The 13,115-nt window shown below is 38.8% G+C and overlaps 1 protein-coding gene across 1 annotated transcript in view; it reads left to right on the top strand.

The window, feature by feature from the left end:
* The first annotated feature begins 7,176 nt into the window (after positions 1-7,176).
* LOC120251475 (gibberellin 2-beta-dioxygenase 3) overlaps positions 7,177-13,115 on the top strand; it is an 8,163-nt gene continuing 2,224 nt past the window's right edge. The window contains 2 exon segments of the mRNA XM_039259990.1: positions 7,177-7,379; positions 7,682-7,856. Of these exon segments, the coding sequence (XP_039115924.1) occupies positions 7,177-7,379; positions 7,682-7,856 (378 nt within the window).

The raw sequence follows: 13,115 nt of genomic DNA, 5'->3' as shown, positions 1-13,115 counted from the left end.
CTCTTGGACAGAATGCTGGTGCAACATCAATCTTTGATAAGTCTCAGAGACAGATTATCAGTCCAAGGAGTCTCACTAGTGACCATTTGTGCGTCCAAAAATATATTGTATAATTCACGCTGACAACCCATCATGAGTATTGCATGTTCAAACAGCTTGAAGATTACTCATAGTTGTGTTCTCTGATTTCCCATCGTTCCTGTGCTTGTATGCAAAATTTAAGTTATTTGGTGATGAGATGGGGCTTCAGTGGTTTTGAATTGATTTTCTATGTTCTGATATTTTGTCTGTTCATGTGTTTTGCTTTTATTGTGAGGATTTTTAGAAGATGGGTAATCTTATGTAACTGATTGATCAGACCCATCTGCTTGAGGGGAGTCATTTACTTGACTGTTTACGAAAAACTTAACATCTTTATTTAAAAGAAAAATCACTGTTATCTATATTATATTCTTACAATTTATAAGATTCGTTTTGCTGTGTTGATATATATATATATATATATATATATATATAGTATATGAAGCCGTCTCTTGGGATATCTGTCAGATGTCTGCGTGACGCCCCTCGATCTCAACCGCTGCTGCGTGTCCCGCTGGCGTCATGGGTCATCCCGGCTCGGGCCGCATGTCATGGATGCCCCGGTATCAAATCTCCCCCGCCGCTGCATGTCCGGTGGCATCACCACTCAAGATCCCCATTTGCGATAGACTAAGTCCGTGACGCTCGATATATCAATGGTTAAAACCCCATTCGCGCTCAACTAATCTTATTGCCTTCTCAATTTCCTTTCTCTCTAGTTTCTATCTCTATTTTTATTTTTATTTTTATAATCACATAGTATTTGTACTTTTCTCTCAATATCTCTTTTGTTCATAAATATCTCTGTCAGTCTTTTCTATTACAAAGAAAGTCCACTTAGTTAAAATCTATCAGCTCTCTATTTTTACCTATATTCAATACTTTTATAAATACGCTAAACAAAATAAAGTGATTAATTTGAGATATTTTTAGACCAAGAGTGGTACTATTTTAAAGAGATATGCTCGAGAAAGAGTTGATCAGAGGGATAAATCGATCAGGCTAATTAGAGTATTATATGTAAATGAATATGCGTGATGATGTTTTTCTTGTATGCATATATAATGCATCTCATGTGCGATTTACAGATGACTTTTCTTTTATATATAGTACATCCATGTGAAAACTTAGGATTTAGAAAAATGGTGATGCGCATATAAAATGTCTAACTTAAATTTTACCGATCTACCTATCAATGTTTTGACTCTTCTATGCTTTTGTTTTAGGATACTACACAGCAAGCGAGGACATTTGAATTTGAGTCTGATAATTATTTTGGGGACTCTATAATATAAAATTAATCAATGGTGACATACAACAACTAAGCTAAAGTGGTTTACGCATTGCGATGAAAGTGTTTTATAAGCTTGATAACACAGTTAGACTGGGCTTTTCTCTTGTAAGCAGCATTTTTGATGCGTTTCACTCGAAAAACACTTAGTAGCTCGCTTACAGTAGTTTCAGTACAAAATCTCAAAATAGTGATTTCTAAACTACGTGTTTCTTTCAGTCAAAAGATCTTTTGATATTACAAAACAATTTTAATCCCAGCACGATGTGGAAACCTCTTACAAAACATATATTATGGGAACTACGATGCCGCAGGTTTCAAAATAGTTAAATACAGTGGTAGAAATCCCTAGTTAGGGAAACTTAGGGGTGGATTTCTAAAACACATGAGCCAACCATCATTGGGGTTTCCTATGTGCATGTACCCGGCTTGCGTTTATCTTATTTTGCAAGCCAAATAAATATATATATATATATATATATATATATATATTCCATCTAGAGAGAAACAGAAGATAAATGAAAGATTTTAGAAATAAATGCCATAGAAATAAAACCACAAATATATTGGAATTCCATGGTATATATGCTTTAAAACTTCCAAAACCATAATTAATAATCCCACATAATTTCTACAGATATATACAGTATTTGTTTCCATAATTCCATCAACTATACATAATATATACATCTGCAACGACCGCCCATGGTTTTTAACTTTCTATCCATGGAATCACCAAGCATCAGCTCCTTTTGTAACACCCAGAATGATAGCAATCGCTGCAAGAACAGCCTGTTCAAGACAAGCCAAGACTTAACTCAGTCCAGAAAACATTAAATTATCTCTCTTTCAAAATAACAAGAGGAGCATGCAATTTGATTATATTAGTGGCAACTGCATGGAGTTCTCAATTAACCCCTAGTCATTTGTGAACATGCTCGAAACTAGGGTCTTTTGCTGTGACCATTTTGATGAAAGTGCTTCAAAACTTGAGAGAAGGTAGTCGATCAGCTTACTCATTGAAAAACTTGTATATTATGTGAACAGTTGTTTTGTCAGCCAATTTCCTATAGTTAAAAAGAATCTAGATTTTGATGGTTGTCATGCAATTTATGATTTACATGAGTAATTGTATTATGAAGTGATACGGTTTTGCAATGCCGTAAAACCATAGACAAAATTAGATGGCTAGTTTGCAATGCATATTGCCAGATTACGACTATCTGCAGTCAAAAATATTGAAGCATCAATAGATTTTACGAAAGAAAAGGGAAAATGGTTTGATTACCACAGCAACAATCTAAGTGCACCTGTATGGTTGTTCATCCAACATTCCTGACCAAAATGTTCGTGAACGGTAGCGTGGAACAAAACCAAAAGCTGAGAAAAATCATGGATGAAGTTACCAAATATGGGCCATATCCTTTTTATCTAACCACCTGAAACTCAGATACCATTGTTACAAAACCGATATCCATGATAACATTAAATCTCAGCATGCATAACACTAGCTTTTTCTATTTGTTTTGCAATATCTGAATGAGAATGAAAACAGTCAAATAGCAGGCAAACCACCTTTCTCAACAAAATAAAGAAAAATAATCATAAAAATCCAACAAGAGATTTTTAGGAGGATCCAAAATCAAATTCTTTTTACTTTACTGCAATAGTGCAGGCAACATATCCCGGTTTCTCTCATAATCAACCCTGACGCAGTAGAGATGAAAGCTCCAATATACCAGGGGAATGGCAGCAAAAACAGAAGCCAATGATAAAACCTTTCAAAGAGAATAATTTGATTCAATTAGTTCCACTTATTACTAAATCCATAAACTGGGAAGTCACACCCAGGTATAACTGATAAGAGCGAAGGTAAATAAATAAACGAATAAATACTTGATAAAAACAGCAATATATTTAAGGGTGCATACATATAGCAAAATACATGTAACTACTATCACTTACAGAAACCAGCCTATTCCAATGCCACGAAACAAGGAAAGCTCTTGCCATCCTTACTGGTGTTCCTTCTGCAACCGTATTAACCTCAAATGCCGAAAAATAGGAAAGATGCAGATGAGTAAAACAATAATAGCCTATACCACAAAAATATGAAATTTTCAGAGAAAACAAAGGAGATTACTGAGGTAAATCGATCAATTACTGCTGCATAGATTATTTTCTTAAAAACAACAAAAATAGGTTGCTCAATATGCATTACTCATAAAATAGATGTTGCACCATCTGAGTGGAATTATACTCTACACAAATGTTAGATAAAACTAAAGAACAATACACCATTCACCCTAGCTGTTACCTGCCAGTGTCAACCATGTTGACACATAAAGTGAAGATCAAGTTTTTCATAAACAATTGCGATGTGCTGAGAAGAGCCCGCGAGAAGTAGTACGAAAAGCACATTTCAATGAGTGACATGGATTTAACAGGTTGTGTTAGCTGCACAATGGGCAGCCTTTTACAGGTAACCAATACCAATTGCGGTAGTGTAAAGATAAACACCACCTGCTAACCAAACTTGAGGTATGCAAATCTCTCAGTAAAGCATCCAATTCAACCCAATTTTAATTATCAAATGAATTTTATAATATGAATTTTAAAAAGACAGGGAAAGAAGGCGTGTAACTTTTTGAAAGAAACCATAATGTTATCACCACCCTACAAAGCCTAGGAGTCAATTTTATTTTGACACTGCAAGGTAGGAGGTTGGTTCAAATCACAGAGATAAATGCTGGATTGTAGATGCTGACCAGCGAAAATATTATACCAAGGTTGCTACTTGCTACCATCGGAATCCCACTTTTGTGCAAACTCCATCACAATTACCTAACTTGTTCTTCCACCAAAAGGTCTCCTCAGAAATTCTTTTGGCCAGTGTCCTATATAAATCATTAGTGCAGCCTCTTTTCCAAAAGTTGGAAGGCAAGCTTTCCACCTAATTTTATCTGCATATTTTCTTAACATCAAAGCTAGAATTTTGAGCAATCAACGTTACAGTTTTGGAAATTCAAACCAAGGGTTGTTGTGCCTGAAACATATTTAATGTTATGAATTTTTCTATGTTATTGTTCATTGATGGTCTATTCTTGACTTTATGGTATATTGGCATAACAGAGAAAAGCAAATTAAGATTGTTGATGCCTCCATTAAATTGAGCCTCAAGAAGACAAGAATCTAGGTATTAAGAACAATGTTCCACCAGACAACCTTTAGCATCATACAAGAAAAGCATGCAACTTTGCAGGCTTCCGATAGATTTCTGCTTTTAAAATTTGAAAAGAAACAGGTTTAGTTCTCTGGCTTAAAAGAAATCTTACCGTCCTCGTAAAATCTGACTAAGCCACATATAAAAGATCAATTTATCATCGCCAAAAGAAAGAAAACTCAATTGGATTCCAAATATTTTCAGCAAAATTGATCACAGGTCAAATTTTCTCAAAATCAATCCACAACCCTCATCAAATCAAACACAAAAACCTAAAAGCAAATCAATCTAAATTCCCTAAGTCCCTGTCCACAACGTTGACCTGCAAAATCAAGTGAGCAGGAGAGAGAACAGAATAGATCCACAAGGGTAAACACACCAGGGAATGGCTTGGCAGCCCATGGGAATAGTAGGTAGGCGGGATAGTGCTGCGGCGATGGCGGGTGAGGCACCTCGCTCCCGGTGGCGGGACGAGGCCGAGGAACCTGATCGCTGGCTGGGAGTAGCCAGGACCACCCTGGAACGTTCCATACTGCTGTGGCTGCTGGTGCTGGTGCTGGAGCTGGTACTCTCCAGTCAATCCCCGGCTCTTCCCTCATCGCTCAGCTCCGTCTCTACTCTCTGGCGTCGCTCTTCCGCCTTCTCGCTGACTGCAAGCTATTCAGCGATTGCGAGAGGATAAATGCGTACCTCCACGTGTCCTCCGTCCAGCTCTTATTTCTATGATAACCACGCTAAAAGGGACCCGAGACCGACTATTATATTGACCTCACTTCACGGGTTGTTTTGGACGAATTGGACGGTCCAAAGTGACACATTTATGTAAAAGATATATATATATATATATTGGTAATCACCTGTGGATTTCTATCTAATTATTGTTCATGGTATAATAAATAGTATTAATATATTTATTAACAGCGCTACTATCCTAAAAATAGTAGTATATAATATTGAAATATATAGTGTATTTTAATGCTGTTTGAGCCAATTTATGTACAGTATTTTAATAATCATCCATTTTTATCTTCATAGATATTTATATCAACTCAAACAAGTATGGAGACGTGTGTGAAAATAAACACATATATATATACCACTATACATCCAAACTGCGACGCGGCTGTTATAAAATAAAGCACAAAACCAGCAGCTACACCATTAGACTTCCAAGTAGCCAAAATAAAAATAAGTGAAATTCAAACACGATCACGACCGTTAATCCCACCATCAAAATCTCTGATATCCCGAATCAAACGCTGAGGACCTTCATGACACGGGCCGCACCGACATCAACGGCCTTCTTCGCCATCTCCTGACCTCTCTCTGCCTTCTCTCTTCTCTTCTTTCGCTTCTTTTCAGCACCCATCACCTTCTCACCGCCACCGCCAAGTCCCCACTCTTTCACCACCTCCTGCTTCCTCCCGTGCTCCTCCTCCCTTCCCTCAGCTCTCACCGCCAAGTCACCACCTCCACCACCAGCTTCTCATTCATGAACTGCTCCGTTGACAGTGGCCAAGTCACCATCAGCAACCCGGAGCTCTTTGGGCTAACCTTCCAACACCGAGTTCCATCCACAGTGCGTCAGCGAATCCTCCGACTGCCTCGATGCCGGGGCACCCTCCACTTACGCGGCGCCCATCCTCTGACAACCAACCCTTTCTCCTTCACCCTCTCCTCCAGGGCTTCCATCCGGCATCCACTCCTCCTCTCCCATCCCTCTCCACCACCACAGCCCACAAGAGCGGATGTCCGGCCATCTCCAACCCCAGCGCGCCACTCTCCTTCGTTTGCTCCGACGAGAAGTAACACCAGCTACCAAAACATGCCATGCTACCGACCGACCTCTCTCTGCATGCCCAACCAACCATTCCATGCAACATTCTCGGTTAGATATCGCTTTCGAGGTTCCTCCGCGCGGCACCGCGGGACCCTTTCCCGGTGACCTCAGCAACGGGTCCGACGAACCAAGTTGCCGCCCTTGTCGTGCCTAGTAGTAGTAGTCCGCGCGTAAGCCGACTCTAGCCCAGCGAGAAGCTATTGACGACGACGCCGAGGGAGCCGGACTCGGCGTCGGAGTCGCGGCATGGCTGCGCCGATGGCGGTGCTGTTGAGGGCGGAGAAAATACCGAGTCGGAGCGGAGCATGTGGATGGGATGGGGAAGGTCGGGGATGAGGAACGGGTGGAGGTCAGTCGGGGAACGGTGAGATGTGAGGAAGGTGACGGAAGAGGCGCTCAGCGATTGCAAACGAAGAGACCGGATGGCGTGGAAGGGAGATGCGGGAAACGTGAAGGTCGCGCGCGCGATGGAGGCCGTCCAGAAGCAAGCTGGAGTGTCGGAGATGACGGCGTCAGGGCGGTGGAGACGGAGGAGACGGTCGTGGTCGTTGACGCTGATGAAGAGAGGCGGCGTCTATTTTGGGGAGAGCGTCGGAAAGAGGGACGGAAGCGAGTTCTCAGCGCCGGGAGGGAGGTTGACGGCGGAGGAAGGGGAATGGGTAGAGGGAGAGTGCGGATGGGGGAGGCACGGCGGCGGAGGCGGCGTCGATGGTCGGAGAGATAAAGTGTGGCGTTGCAGGGATGGGGATGGGTGGAGTCGACGCCGCGGGTGGCGAAGAGACGGGCAATGTCGACCATGGGGATCATGTGGCTGGTGGCGAAGTAAGGGATGAAGAAGACGCGCGAGAGGGCGGGAGTTTGGGTTGCTGCTCGTGGCGGCGCTCGTCGCCGCCGGAGATTGGATCAACGAGAGACGGTGATGATAATGATGATTGGCGATATTAGTAGTGCTTTCTCTTTGCTTTTTACTCAGTATGTTTGATTTATTTTACGGGTGTTTTTGGAAATTAATTCAAGTGGTGACAACGAGCAAATCCACGTGCTTCTTCTGTTCAAAATCTGAGATACTTTTTGGTTTTTATTATGAAAATTAATTTCATTTGAATAGCTGATATTTAACAACCACGTGCATCGTGGAGGTTGGAGTTGAGGACCTTCTAGTCGGCCCCACTGACCTGATTATCGTCAAACTCTTACTATGAAATATCTAAATTGTTATTCAAGCGCATTATTTAATTCTCGCTAGCTTTCGCGTCCGTGCGTGTTTTCAGACTTTGAAAGTTAATCATATGCTCTTTTCGCGCTTTGATCGTTCCTTTAGAGACAGTGCAAAAGCAGCTGAAGGAGCCCGCGTGGCGGTCATTCGACGTAAAGCTTGGAATTTTCCTCGGAGCTTTAGTGGGGGAAATATCCTGCGACCGGTGAGTAGCACTGCGTACGTCCCAGCATGCCCATTTGCACTTTCACGTCCATATAGGGCCCGAGCGACACTATTGCTCTATATTTCGTTTTTGCAAAGTGCCGGTTCTTTCGTGTCATCGGCAGACGTACCTGCAGATAAACTCTGACCTTAATTTAACGCGAGTTTATCTCATACAATCACTGCTATATGTATGCGTGTACTCAAACAGTAGATGGGAATCACCGGCGACGCCAAGAGTATTAGAGCTACGAATGTGGGTGAAAGAGAGCAAGAAGCATACATTATATATATGGTACAGATATGAATTTTTATTTATAAGCTCAAAACCACCCGAACTCAAACCCTAAACCATCGTTTGACTACAATACAAACAAGCCTCATGAGCCTTATCCATACAAAATCGCTCCATTCTATGTTTGCTCAAATTAATAAAACCCTTTCTCCATAGCGTCATTAAATCACTGTATGCAAAAGCTTTGGCTTTTTAATCATACAATCATATACATTTACATTTAGAGTTATAGGAAAAATGTTCAAAAAGGTACGTATCTAGTCAAAGAGACACTCACGTAGAATAAAAACGATTTAAATGCATCGGTGAAAATAAAATATGGAAATATTACAAAAGTATATCTCATCGGAGCCATTGATGGATGCAGAGGGGCACGTGATTATTGATTGTTGTGTAATAAATATCTGATAAAATAATCAATGCATTGATTGCACTTTATTTTATTTTATTTTTATAAATAAAGCTACACGACTTCCAATTTGATAAGTCGCGCGTGCATACGTACCCGATTCAACGTTTGAATCGATGTATGTGTCGCACGTCGATTACGTCGTCCCAAACGAGCAGCTGACTGGTCGCGAATACTTAATTGATCGAAGTCGATTTGCATTCGATATCGAATTTTATTTTATAAATTCATCATCTTTTGAATGAGAGCTTTTTATCTACAAATTATTCAAATTATTATAAAAACGAACTTATGTAATTTGAGATGCATCATGAGAATTTTAAGATCATAAAGTCGATTGGAACAGTACGTGAAACAATACGTAATTTCTCAAATTATAGGTTTGGGAGAAAAATCAAAAACCATTGGCTTATGTTTTAACTTTTAAGTACGCATGTCAACAATGCAAAAATTCACCTGTGATGCATTTCTTTTTATCCACGATTTAGTTAATCTATATTCCATCCCCAAATTTGGTATATTTTCCTCCATTTCTGCTCCGTGCAGATTATTCGTGTTCGTGAGATTCCCTATCTCTAACATGAACTATTTATTTTTCTTTTATTATATACAACAAATATATTATATTTTAATAATATATTTTATATAAATAATTTTTCCTATATATATATATATATATATAATAATAAAGACCATCTATTCGGAGACAAGGGTAGAATGGGAAAAGTGGATTCTGTCCCTAACTCCTGGCCCTAATGATTTGACATCCCTCCTCACTTATGAATTTATTTCTTAAATTTTAGCCTTTCGACCACGCTTGTCAGGTGTAGGAGTGGAGTTCCTGTCTGGTCTCGGAGCAAATAGGGCCTAAACAGAGAGAATTAGGACTCTCTGTTTGGTTTGGGATGAGATTGACAACCCTAGTTTAAAGAGAGAGCATGCAGAGGCTTTGCACTATTAGGGTTGTGAGAACCATCCTTCAAGATCCAAACCATATTAAAGGTAAAGGATGTATATAAATGACAGAACACATTTTCATATTAGATGAGATGGAAGAATAGTCAATTAAGTAAGCGAGGCCACAAAAGAAATAAGTCCAACGAGATTGATTTTGATACCAACTCTTAAGCAGTATGTGATTGCACGCCATGTGAACAGAATAGAATTAATAGATTTGTTCCTAAAAAGCGAGGCCTCCTTCCGGGCACTACACGAGCCTAGATGGGCTGGGCTAATGCTAGCGACGTAGGGCTGTACCGGCCTAGCACGACCGGTTATGTCGTCCCAGCAAAAGGTACAATCCGGCCCACAGCCCGTACTCATCTAGTGCACGACCCGCGACGTGACTGGCAGTGCCACGGCCCATTTTGACACTTTTAAGTAAGCGTGGATTAAATCCAAATCAACAATTCGATAATTATAATAATTGTATGGTTATTTTAATTAGCCATTATTATTATGATTTGTTTTAATTTGAATGGAACTTGTTTATGGAATTATGGCACTCTCAAAAATATATATCATGAAAAGCATCTGATACTGTCTTAATTAAAATTTAATGAGCGGTACGTAAAAGACAAGGACATGGATTATGGAAAAAGAGATAGGAATAAAATAAAGCAAAATAGTCCATTAATAATGGAGAAAATGATCATCCCGGTAAAAAAAAAAAACGTTACCTATCACTATTGACAAGGTCACACATAAGCATCTTCTGCTAGAGCTAATCAAAACTGGAACTATGATCACAATTTACATTGATGAGACGACCACCCAGCCGAGGAGCCCATGATGCCCAATAAAAATCAAGGGCTTCTTTTTGATTGTCCAGGATGGAGGCTCCAATTTGGTTTCTGCATCCAGTTGTGCAGGCAAAATTCTAGACAGGCTAGTCATGTGACGACCCTTGTAAACAATCTAAGTTAAGAGTCGATGGTCATTACAATTCGAAATAACAATTGTTACATTCCAACCAAACAATCTGAGCGCCATAATAAGAGGATTTGTGAATTCCAAACTTTAGATACCGGTATCACGCGTACACGTGAGAGAGACAACAACCATAACTAGAACGTCGAGATGACAGCGGAAGATTGAAGGTGTCTAAAGGATGCAAATACTCCTCACCACACGGTGAATTAAATTATTTAGATCACGCTACACTTAACCAATGTTTGAGCTAGGCAGGCCTAATTCGTACATTAGCCTATGCAGTTAAACTCCATCCTTCAGCTAACTCTCACTGTAATCAAGGATCTACAATACACACCACAACCCATATCTCCATCACTTTCAGCAGCAGCCATTTTAGATTTGACACAATTGAGTCTAGCAAAGCTGTTTTTATAACCAAAACAACACAAAAGAGAGAACGACCCTTAGTATCTAGGCCATACTGCCTTCTAACAAAAAGAAATATAATAGCATAAAGATGAAAGCTGTGTGGGGCCGGGAGGCCAGCTACCCGATCCTCTGCGCGACAAAACAAAAGAAAGCAATGCAAAAGTCCCAAAGACACTAGCATGCGCATCAAAGACTCAAGCCATCCCACTGGTCCACCAATAGAGATAGAAAATGAGGAAGGTGACTTCTTTCCAGCACTCAAACACCCCACCATATGAAACCCACTGCAAACAAGTTAAAACGTCCATGATCTGTTTAGCTGCAGTGCCAGCTATGTCCACTCTGACAAAGTCACTCAAGCTCCACGCCGTACATGCACTCACGACCACGAAAGTGATCATTCATTAAAAGTCCATAACTAAAACATTATACACCCCATCATTAGAGTTGTCATATATATTATGTAATATATAAAAACCAACAAAACTAAAAGCCCTTACCCGTAAGGTCCTATTCCTCTTTTTTTTCTCCACACCATCATCACCCCTCTATATCCCACATATACATATACATATATATATATATATATATAAAGTTATAAACTATAGCTAGTACAGTCACATTGCTTGTTTGGGTTTTCAGAGCTAGCCCAAAACCAAGAAAGATGTTTGTTGTTTCTTCTCAAATGTTGTTAAGCTTTTCTTCTTCTATTATGTCTCATGTCTTGATGACATTTTTATTGTTCAATGGCACAAGAAGGCACCACTTCATCACCGCAGCTCTCAGTGACTTCTACTCCAAGACTTGTCCTCAACTGGACCAGCTCAAATACCTCCAATTACCTCTCGACGTTTCCAGGGTACCAGTCTCGGCTCCAGCCACCACATTGTCTTTTGCACCATGATTGTTTTATTTGAAGTAAAGTAATGCTCTGGCCTGAAATTTTATTATAGAATTATAGTCTATATATATCAAATATATATTAATTAATTATTTATTTATTTTTGTGAAAATAAATAAAAGGGATGATGGATCCAATATTGATAGCAGGTAGTGATGCGATAAAGTTGGAGTGGAAGAGATGTTGGAATAATAAGTTTGGCTCAGAGAGTTTTGAGTTAGTTAATGAAGTAGAAGGAGTCTTGTGGAGACCAAGTGCCCACCGTCCCAACTGTTTCTTGTGCTGATGTTCTTGCCATTGCTGCTAGAGATTTCATTCATTTGGTAAGGTTTCTTTTTTTTTTATTGTTTTATTTAAGTGTTTACAGTTGGATTATAATTTGTTTTTCTAAGTTTAATTTAAATTAAGGTCCTTGTTAGGAAAAATATTTTAAATAAAGATTCACTGAGAATGAAATTTATGAAAAGTTTTTATTTTTTATTTGTTGTATTTTTTGTTTAGGAGGATAAAAGGAGCTTTTTAACAAATTACGTACAAGTTAAATGGCTTCAGAAAAGTCAAAAGTGCTAAAGATGTTTTTCCATTTTAATTTAATCAAAATTGCCATTGTCTGCCACAAACCATTGCAACATTTGGATAAAGTTTGCAATTTAATAGATTAAGGATTTTTTTTTTTTTGGTCATATTCCATCACGCCAAGATGATTTTTTTTTATTATTTTTAAAAATTATTTTATTAGTTTTTTTTATGAGAAAATGCTTTTTTAAAAAGAAAAGTGTGTTTTTCACATAGGTGAATAAGCGGTTTCAAGTTCAAATTCTTATACATGTATTAAAAAAAAAATATGGTAAGAAAGTCTATTTTCTCACAAACGAACAGCTTATAACTTTGTTGGAGAAATATTAAAATGAACCATTTTTATATTTTATAATTAACAATACATTAATTAACCACCTTTTAATGGTTTTCTTGAGTATTTTATTTACTTTTTATGTAAAAATTTGTCTAAATAAGCGGTTTTAAATTTGAATTCTTATGGACATTAAAAAAAAATACACGGTAAAAAATAATAAAATGAACATATTTTTTTACTTAATAATTAACAATACATTAATTAATTAATCAATATGATGATTAACAACATAATATAAAATCTCTAGGCAGGAGGACACTACCAAGTAAAGAAAGGAAGAAGAGACAGCAAAGTCTCATTAGCCAAAATTGAGAAGCTGAACCTCCCAAGTCCAACTCCACCATTGATGAACTCCTCCATCTCTTCACCTCCAAGGCCTCAATGTCACAGACCTGGTCG

Source organism: Dioscorea cayenensis, chromosome 20, assembly GCF_009730915.1.
Source record: "Dioscorea cayenensis subsp. rotundata cultivar TDr96_F1 chromosome 20, TDr96_F1_v2_PseudoChromosome.rev07_lg8_w22 25.fasta, whole genome shotgun sequence".
Classification (NCBI taxonomy): domain Eukaryota; kingdom Viridiplantae; phylum Streptophyta; class Magnoliopsida; order Dioscoreales; family Dioscoreaceae; genus Dioscorea; species Dioscorea cayenensis.
This window is presented reverse-complemented; position numbering and strand designations above follow the sequence as displayed.